The sequence below is a fragment of the Boleophthalmus pectinirostris genome, unplaced genomic scaffold (genome assembly GCF_026225935.1).
Source record: "Boleophthalmus pectinirostris isolate CB_2022bp ecotype Guang Dong unplaced genomic scaffold, ASM2622593v1 HiC_scaffold_23, whole genome shotgun sequence".
Taxonomy (NCBI): domain Eukaryota; kingdom Metazoa; phylum Chordata; class Actinopteri; order Gobiiformes; family Gobiidae; genus Boleophthalmus; species Boleophthalmus pectinirostris.
This window is the reverse complement of record NW_026571207.1, coordinates 523,259-532,659: the sequence shown is the minus strand read 5'-3', so window position 1 is coordinate 532,659 and position 9,401 is coordinate 523,259. Positions and strand designations below refer to the sequence as shown.

The 9,401-nt window shown below is 40.0% G+C and overlaps 1 protein-coding gene across 1 annotated transcript in view; it reads right to left on the bottom strand.

The window, feature by feature from the left end:
* LOC110174849 (trichohyalin-like) overlaps window positions 1–8,452 on the bottom strand; it is a 36,593-nt gene extending 28,141 nt beyond the window's left edge. The window contains exons 1-3 of the mRNA XM_055159561.1: window positions 8,382–8,452; window positions 4,976–5,102; window positions 266–392 (exon numbers count right to left, since the gene is read on the bottom strand). Coding sequence (XP_055015536.1) covers window positions 266–392; window positions 4,976–5,102; window positions 8,382–8,442 — 315 coding nt within the window. The 5' untranslated portion in view covers window positions 8,443–8,452. The remainder of the gene's footprint in view (window positions 1–265; window positions 393–4,975; window positions 5,103–8,381) is intronic.
* Between the last annotated feature and the right edge of the window lie 949 nt (window positions 8,453–9,401).

The following is a 9,401-nucleotide window of genomic DNA, read 5'->3' as shown; positions in this document are numbered from 1 at the left end:
GAATAAGAATAAATGTTGCCTAAATAAACCCAATTTAAAATCCACCAGAGCCAAACTTAAGTTTTTTAAACAATTCAAGATTTACAGTGAATTTTTACATCACTAAATATATCGGCAGCTCCAACTCTCATTTTATCGGCTTCATATCGGCCACAACAAAACCCATATCGGTCAGGCCCTAGTTGTTATTATTACAGTTTTATTATCACCAGGTGTTATGACAATGTATTAAATGTTTATATAAATGTTATAAAGTCGGTTTTACCTGCAGAGACTTGACTTTCCCGTGCAGACTGTCCTGAGACGCCCCCAGAGTCTCCTGAGCCTCCGAATAATCACACGCCAGCACAGAGTCATGTGACTGCGCCCGGCTGCCCAGCCCCGCCTCCGACCTGACGGACAGGAAACAGAGACATGACATCTTCATCTTCATCATCACGTGTACATATTAAAATCCCAGTCCCAGTGTTGACGTTGTTTGCATTGACGGCGTTTGTTTTGACGTTGTTTGTTTGTGTTGACATCGTTTGTGTTGATGTCGTATGTGTTGACGTTGTTTGTGTTGATGTCGTTATGTGTTGACGTTGTTTGCGTTGACGGCGTTTGTTTATGTTGACGTTGTTTGTTTGCGTTGACGTTGTTTGTTTGTGTTGATGTTGTTTGTTTGTGTTGATGTTGTTTGTTTGTGTTGACGTCGTTTGTTTGTGTTGATGTCGTTTGTTTGTGTTGACGTCGTTTGTGTTGATGTGGTTTGTTTGTGTTGATGTGGTTTGTTTGTGTTGATGTGGTTTGTTTGTGTTGATGTCGTTTGTTTGCGTTGATGTGGTTTGTTTGCGTTGACATCGTTTGTTTGTGTTGACATCGTTTGTTTGTGTTGATGTCGTTTGTTTGTGTTGACATCGTTTGTTTGCGTTGACATCGTTTGTTTGTGTTGACATCGTTTGTTTTGTGTGTGACAGAACCACAGCACCAAAAAAAAAAAAAAAGTGACAGCGCCCCCTGCCAGTGCTGCGAGTGTAATGAGGGCTGATCATTGCTGCTTGCGGCGTTTATTATTATTATATTATTATTATTATTATTATTATTATTATTATTATTATTATTATTATTATAAAACCAGTCTAAACAGGTCTAAACCAGGTCTAAACTCGGTCTCACCGTTGATGTTTTTCAGGTGTTTTGTTCAAATCAAATCAAAAATTATTATTATTATTATTACTTATTTATTTATTTATTTATATTTATTAATGCATTTTTATTGTATTAAAAAATAAAATACTTATGATCATATTTTAATTGTTTTCCCTTGATAATATCTGGATTTGACACTTTATTATTATTATTATTTTTATTATTATTATTAAGAAAATAAAAATATAACAGGGATAAATGTGATGTGTAAATCTTGCGTGAATAAACTGTGATTCCTTAATAAAAATATTTATAAAAATAAAATAAAATTAAATCCTTTTGAGTCCAGGTTAAAAATATTTCTGTTTTTTTGAAGATAAATGTAAATGTAAAACAGACACATGAAGTAAAATGAACTTTGATGAGTTTTTAATCGTGTTTAAACGTTTTATCTTTTTGTTCACGAGTTTTTATAAAAGTCTTAAATTAATAATTGTGTCCACATGGTCCTCATCCATCCTCCGTTCAGTTTTTTTTTTTTTTGTCTTTTGTCTCGCGTTTCCTTTGTTTATCTTTTCTGTTTGTTTAAAGTGACACGAGGACGAGCCGGGGGAAGTGCCCGCGGGAAGTCGGGCCCGCGGACGGGAAGCGACGCGCGCGCTTGCGGAATTAAAAACAGGAAATGCTGGAGAGCGTGCGGCGAGATTAGCCCAGATGCCCCGCCGCGCCAACAGCTCCGGGACGGACGGACGAAAGACGACGGACGGAGAGAAACACAACGCCACAAAAAAAAAAAAAAAAAAAAAAAAACTGACTCAATCACTGCACTGAAACACGACAAAAAAGGGACAAAAAAAGTCTTAAAGCTGCACTGCGGGACTTTCCTGGCCCCTCTCGTCTCCACGGTGATGTCACTGCTTTGCTCAAAATGTCCCACAGTGACGTTTTATCTGGACAAAAAAAACGGCAGCAGGTCTGATCCCGTCGCCATGGAAACAGGAGTTTAATGCCACACTGTGGAACATTCTAGACAACGCAATGTGATCTCCATAAACCAGGACTAAACCAGGACTAAAACAGGTCTAAACCAGGACTAAACCAGGACTAAACCAGGACTAAACCAGGACTAAACCAGAACTAAACCAGTACTAAACCAGTACTAAACCAGTACTAAATCAGGACTGTGACAAAGACGGCCTTTGTCCCCATTTTTCACCTTAGTTCAGTTACATCTATATCAACTAAACAGTTAAATAAAAACTATCCCGGGTTTGTTTTATTTAGTCTTTGTTTAATTGATCACATTCACACAGTTACTTTAAATTCATTTTATTTGGTTATATCTAGTGATGTGACGTTCAGTGTCGAGTCTTCGAGGCGTGTGTCGAGTAGAGGAGGGGGCGTTTCCGCGAAGCGCTTATCGAGGCTTGATTCCTTTAGGGAGGAGCTGAAAGTGATGACGTCCGAAGCCTCGCTGCCCGGCTGCACCACGTGACTGATTCAGGAAGTGGTTCGGGTTTTGCCGCGAGTTTTGACAGCGACATAAACTGCTCAGTCTTCATTCAAAATGTGGGTGTTTGATGGAGAGTTGCGATCAGTGAGAGTTTGGAAGTTTGGAGACAGTTTAAACTCACAAAAAAAACAATTCTTATTTCTTAGGTAACGACCTGTGGTGTCACCTGGATGACAGAGTCAGACAGACACAAACACAAAATGTAATAGCAGACGCACATATTGAGGTCCAACGGTGCATGATGGAGCCAAATATTGGAAGGCTGGAGGACCCCCTTCAATACTGGGAGAGACAGAAATATGTCTATCCCCATTTATATAAATTAGCAGTGGCATTCTTGTGTCCGCCTGCCTCATCTGTGCCCTGTGAGCCCCGGTGTTTTCAAAAAGCAGGAGAAATATTGTCAAAAAAAAGAAATGGCCTGAGACCTGCCACAGTGGAGAAACTGTTGTTTTTAAATAAAAACCAATGATGTGTCCCTGAACCATAATCACCCAACGTTACAAAAGCACAATCACTGTCCAAACTCCAACCCCAACCCCCCTCACCTCACTGGAAATGATCATTAGCTTTTTCATAATTTCCAAATAATAATTTTCCATACTGCCAGTATATATATATAAAAGTATTTATATTTATATATATTTATATATATACACACACACAGTATACATCACTACAATATACATGTTTTGCATACTTCTTTACTTTGCTGACAGTTTTATTCACAGGCTTTCTGCAAAATGCAACACACTTCAAATTCATGTCAACTGATATTTTTTGCGTCCAGTAGACGTCCTACTAGAGCAAAAGAAGCTTCAGGAAGCTTTGCACCAGAGTGAAGCAACTGGATGAAAGGCTTCAATGCTTCATGAAGCTTCATCTGCCCATCACTACTTATATCCCTTCATTTTGTTTAAACTTACCACCTTCACCTGTGACTCCACATGGTCTGGGAACAACAGAGGGGGCGTGTCCTTTGGCAGCCATATTTCTAGGCTCAGGGGGAGGTGTTGGCCCAGACCATGTGGAGGGAAGCCTCGGAAATGGTTCTTTGTTTTATCAAATGGGTTATTAGGATTTTGGTTTCAGTGTTTCTAGTTAAGTTGGACACTGTTCAGTTTAAAAGGGGGATTAGGCTTCAGAAGATAATTTAAGGCAGCACCAGTAAGGAAAGGAAAACTGCTACAGTTTTTCCCCGTAAGTTGGTGTGAACCCAGGGGGAGGGGCTTCCTCTCTGGGGGGTATATAAGTAGAGGCAGTTGAATCAGTGCAGCCAGGTGCCTGTGGGTGTTTTCTTTTTGTTGTGTATTTTTCTGTTGCTTTTGTTTAGTTAAGCACAGTTCTTTTTTTGTAAATATGTATAGAATTTTGCCCACGACTTTGAAGGATCCAATAAAGAATTTGGTTTGGTGAAGGACGACTTTGCACTGGACTGACCAGCTTCCCCACAAGGACTAAACCAGGACTAAACCAGGACTAAACCAGGACTAAACCAGGACTAAACCAAACCAGGACTAAACCAGGACTAAACCAGGACTAAACCAGGACTAAACCAGACTAAACCAGGACTAAACCAGACTAAACCAGGACTAAATCAGAACTAAACCAGGACTAAACCAGAACTAAACCAGGACTAACCAACTAAACCAGACTAAACCAGACTAAACCAGGAGGACTAAAACCAGGACTAAACCAGGACTAAAACCAGGACTAAACCAGGACTAAACCAGGACTAACTAAACCAGACTAAACCAGAACTAAACCAGGACTAAACCAGGACTAAACCAGGACTAAACCAGACCTAAACCAGACTAAACAACTAAACCAGGACTAAACCAGGAACTAAACCAGGACTAAACCAGACTAGGTCTAACCAGGACTAAACCAGGACTAAACCAGGACTAAACCAGACTAAACCAGACTAAACCAGGACTAAACCAGGACTAAACCAGGACTAAACCAGAACTAAACCAGGACTAAACCAGGACTAAACCAGGACTAAACCAGGAACTAAACCAGACTAAACCAGGACTAAACCAGAACTAAACCAGGACTAAACCAGAACTAAACCAGGACTAAACCAGAACTAAAACCAGGACTAAAAATCAGAACTAAACCAGGACTACTAACCAGGACTAAATCAGAACTAAACCAGGACTAAACCAGGACTAAACCAGCACTAAACCAGGACTAAATCAGGACTAAACTAGGACTAAACCAGGACTAAACCAGGTCTAAACCAGAACTAAGCCAGGACTAAACCAGGACTAAATCAGGGTCTAAACCAGGACTAAACCAGGACTAAACCAGGACTAAACTCAGTCTCACCGTTGTTTTTTTTCAGGTGTTTTGTTCAAATCTTCGTTGGAGGAAAAGTTCTTCAGATCTTCAGAATCTTTTCGCTTTTTTCTCCTGAAGAATTTTTTAAACGTCTGAAACTTGGATTTTTTCTTCCCTAAAAAAAACAAACAAAAAAACAAACAAAACAAAAAAATAAATGTAAAAACACTGGAGCTGAGTTTAAATTAATTTAATTTATCCAAAACTTTTTAAAATATTCACCAAGACGAGTTCAGAAAAACACAAGACAAGATTTACAAAACAGAAGAAGAAGAAGAAGAGAGAGAGAAAGAGAGAAGGATGGAGAACGAGGAGGGAGGAGAGAGAAAAAAGAAAAGTAGAAAGAGGAAGAGAGAGAGAGAGAGAGAGAGAGGAAAGGGGGAGAGGGGGAAAAGAGGTGAAGGAGAAAAAGAGAGGAAAGGATGAGGAGAGAAGGAAACAGAGAGAGAGAGAGAGAGAGAGAGAAAGAAAAGAAAGAAGGAGAGAGGAGACAGAGAAAGAGAGAAAATAAGAGAGAGAGAGAGAGAGAAGAGAAAGGAGGAGAGAGAGAGAAAGAAAGAAGGAGAGAGGAGACAGAGAAAGAGATAAAATATGAAAGAGAGAGAGGGAGAGAAAAAAGAAAGAAGGGGAGAGAGAGGGAGAGAGAGAGTGTGAGAGAGAAGAGAAAGAAGAAGAGAGAGAAGAGAAAATAGGAGAGAGATGGAGAGAGAGGTGAGAGAGAAAGAAAAAGAGAGAAGAGAAAGAAGGAGAGAGAGAGAGAGAGAAGAGAAGAAGAGAAGGAGAGAGAGAGAAGAGAAAGAAGGAGAGAGAGAGAGAGAGAGAAAGAGAGAGAGAAGAGAGAGAGAGAGAGAAGGAGAGAGAGAGAGAGAGAGAGAAGAGAGAGAGAGAGAAGAGAAGAGAAGAAGAGAGAGAGAGAGAGAGAAGAGAAGGAGAGAGAAGAGAGAGAAGAGAGAAGAGAGAGAGAAGAGAAAGAAGGAGAGAGAGAGAAGAGAGAAATGAAAGGAGGAGAGAGAAAGAGAGAAGAGAAAGGAGGAGAGAGAGACAAAGAAGGAGAGAGAAGAGAAAGAAGGAGAGAGAAGAGAAAGAAGGAGAGAGAGAGACAGAAGAGAGAAGAGAAAGGAGGAGAGAGAAAGAGAGAAGAGAAAGGAGGAGAGAGAGAAGATAAAGGAGGAGAGAGAGAGAAAGAAGGAGAGAGAGAGAGAGAAGAGAAGGAGAGAGAGAGAGAGAAGAGGAGGAGAGAGAGAGAGAGAGAAGAGAGAGAGAAGAGAGAGAGAGAGAAAGGGAGAGAGAGAGAGAGAAAGGAGGAAGAGAGAGAGAAAGAAGGAGAGAGAGAGAGAGAGAGAAAGGAGGAGAGAGAGAGAGAAAGGAGGAGAGAGAGAGAAAGAAGGAGAGAGAGAGAGAGAAGAGAAAGGAGGAGAGAGAGAGAGAAAGAAGGAGAGAGAGAAAAAGAAGGAGAGAGAGAGCAGACAGAGGAAGGAGGGATGAGAGCAGAGGAGAGGAGAGAAGAGGAGAGAGAGTAAAAGATGGAGAGAAAGAGAGGGAGAGGAGGGAAGGAGAAGACGTCAGAAAAGAGAGGAAGAGAGGAGAGAGAGAGAGAAAGAGAGAGAGCAGTACAAGGAGGAGAGAAAGAAAAAGAGAGAGAGAGAGAAGGAGAGACTAAAGGACGGAGAATGTGATGGGAGGAGAGAGAAAGTAGAAAAATGAAAAGAAGAAGAAGAAAGAAAGAGAGAGAAAAGAGAGAGAAAGAAAAGAGAAAGAGTCTGTTTCTTTTCATAGATAAAATTCTTGGAGTTTCAGTTGATTCATGTTTATTTAAAAAAAACAAAAACAAACTCTGAACTCTGAACCTCAACAAAACTAAACTTCCTGTTTCCCACCAGAACTAAACCAGGACTAAACCAGGACTAAACCAGGACTAAACCAGGACTAAACCAGAACTAAACCAGGTAAACCAGAACTAAACCAGGACTAAACCAGAACTAAACCAGAACTAAACCAACTAAAACAGGACTAACCAGAACTAAACCAGGACTACTAAACCAGGACTAAACCAGAACTAAACCAGGACTAAACCAGGACTAACCAACTAAACCAGGACTAAACCAGGACTAAACCAGGACTAAACCAGGACTAAACCAGGACTAAACCAACTAAACCAGGACTAAACCAGGACTAAACCAGGACTAAACCAGGACTAAACCAGACTAAACCAGAACTAAAACTTAGAACTAAACCAAACCAGACTAAACCAGAACTAAACCAGAACTAAACTTAGACTAAACCAGGACTAAACCAGAACTAAACCAGAACTAAACCAGGACTAAACCAGAACTAAACCAGAAACTAAACCAAACTAAACCAGGACTAAACCAGGACTAAACCAGACTAAACCAGGACTAAACCAGAACTAAACCAGACTAAACAAACTAAACCAGAACTAAACCAGGACTAAACCAGACTAAACCAGACTAAACCAGAACTAAACCAGGACTAAACCAGGACTAAAACCAGAACCTAAACCAGAACTAAACAAACCAGGACTAAACCAGGACTAAACCAGGACTAAACCAGAACTAAACCAGACTAAACCAGGACTAAACCAGGACTAAACCAGAACTAAACCAGAACTAAACCAGACTAAACCAGGACTAAACCAGAAACTAAAAAAACTTAAACCAGGACTAAACCAGGACTAAACCAGGACTAAACCAGGACTAAACCAGAACTAAACCAGGACTAACAGAACTAAACCAGACAAACTTAGACTAAACCAGGACTAAACCAAACTAAACCAGCTCTAAATCAGAACTAAACCAGGACTAAACCAGGAAACTTAAACCAGAACTAAACCAGGACTAAAACCAGGATTAAACCAGGACTAAACCAGGACTAAACCAGGTCTAAACCAGGACTAAACCAGGTCTAAACCAGGACTTAAACCAGGACTAAACCAGGACTAAACCAGGTCTAAACCAGGACTAAACCAGAACTAAACCAACTAAATCAGAACTAAACCAGGACTAAACCAGGACTAAACAGACTAAACAGACTAGAACCAAACTAAAACAGGACTAAACCAGGACTAAAACAGGACTAAACCAGAACTAAACCAGAACTAAACCAGGTCTAAACCAGGACTAAACCAGAACTAAACCAGAACTAAACCAGGACTAAATCAGGACTAAACCAGGACTAAACCAGAAACTAAACCAGGACTAAACCAGAACTAAACCAGGACTAAACCAGGTCTAAACCAGGTCTAAACCAGGACTGAACCAGAACTAAACCAGGACTAAACCAGGTCTAAACCAGGACTAAACCAGAACTAAACCAGGACTAAACCAGGACTAAACCAGGACTAAACCAGGTCTAAACCAGGTCTGTGGTGTTTTACCTGAGTTTTCTTCTGTTCCGTCTGCCGGCTCCTGATTGGTCGACACTTCCACAGACGCCATCTCCGCCCCTTCACTCCTGAAACAGAACGAGGTCAGAGGTCAGAGGGTCAGAGGGTCAGAGGTCAGAGGGTCAAGAGGGTCAGAGGTCAGAGGTCAGAGGTCAGCCTTGATCTCATCGTCGTTTCAGTTCGGTGGTTCCTTGGTCTGAAGTAAAGTTTTTCAGAGAATCGAAGAACGAGAAAACGCCGGACTATTGCACCGCTACGAACGAACAAACAAACGAACGAATAAACAAACAAACAAACAAACGAACAAACGAACAAACGAACAAACAAACAACAAACGAATAAACAAACAAACAAACGAATAAACAAACAAACAAACGAACAAAACGAATAACAAACAAACAAACGAACAAACAAACAAACGAATAAACAAACAAACGAACGAACAAACGAATGAAACAAACAAACAAACAAACAAACAAACGAACGAATAAACAAACGAATAAACAAACGAACAAACAAACAAACGAATGAATAAACAAACAAACAAACGAATAAACAAACGAACAAACGAACGAACAAAACAAAACAAACGAAGAATAAACAAACAAACGAACGAATAAACAAACGAACAAACGAACGAAACAAACAAACAAACGAACGAATAAACAAACAAACAAACAAACGAACAAACGAACAAACAAACAAACGAACGAATGAATAAACGAACGAATAAACAAACAACAAACGAACAAACAAACGAACGAAAAACAAACGAACAAATGAACAAACAAACAAAACGAACGAACGAACAAACAAACGAACGAACGAATGAATAAACGAACAAATAAACAAACGAATAAACAAACTAACAAACGAACGAACAAACAACGAACGAACGAACAACGAATAAAACGAACAAATAAACAAACAAATAAACAAACAAACGAACAAACAACGAATGAATAACAAACTACAAACGAACAAACAACAAACAAACGAACGAACAAACGA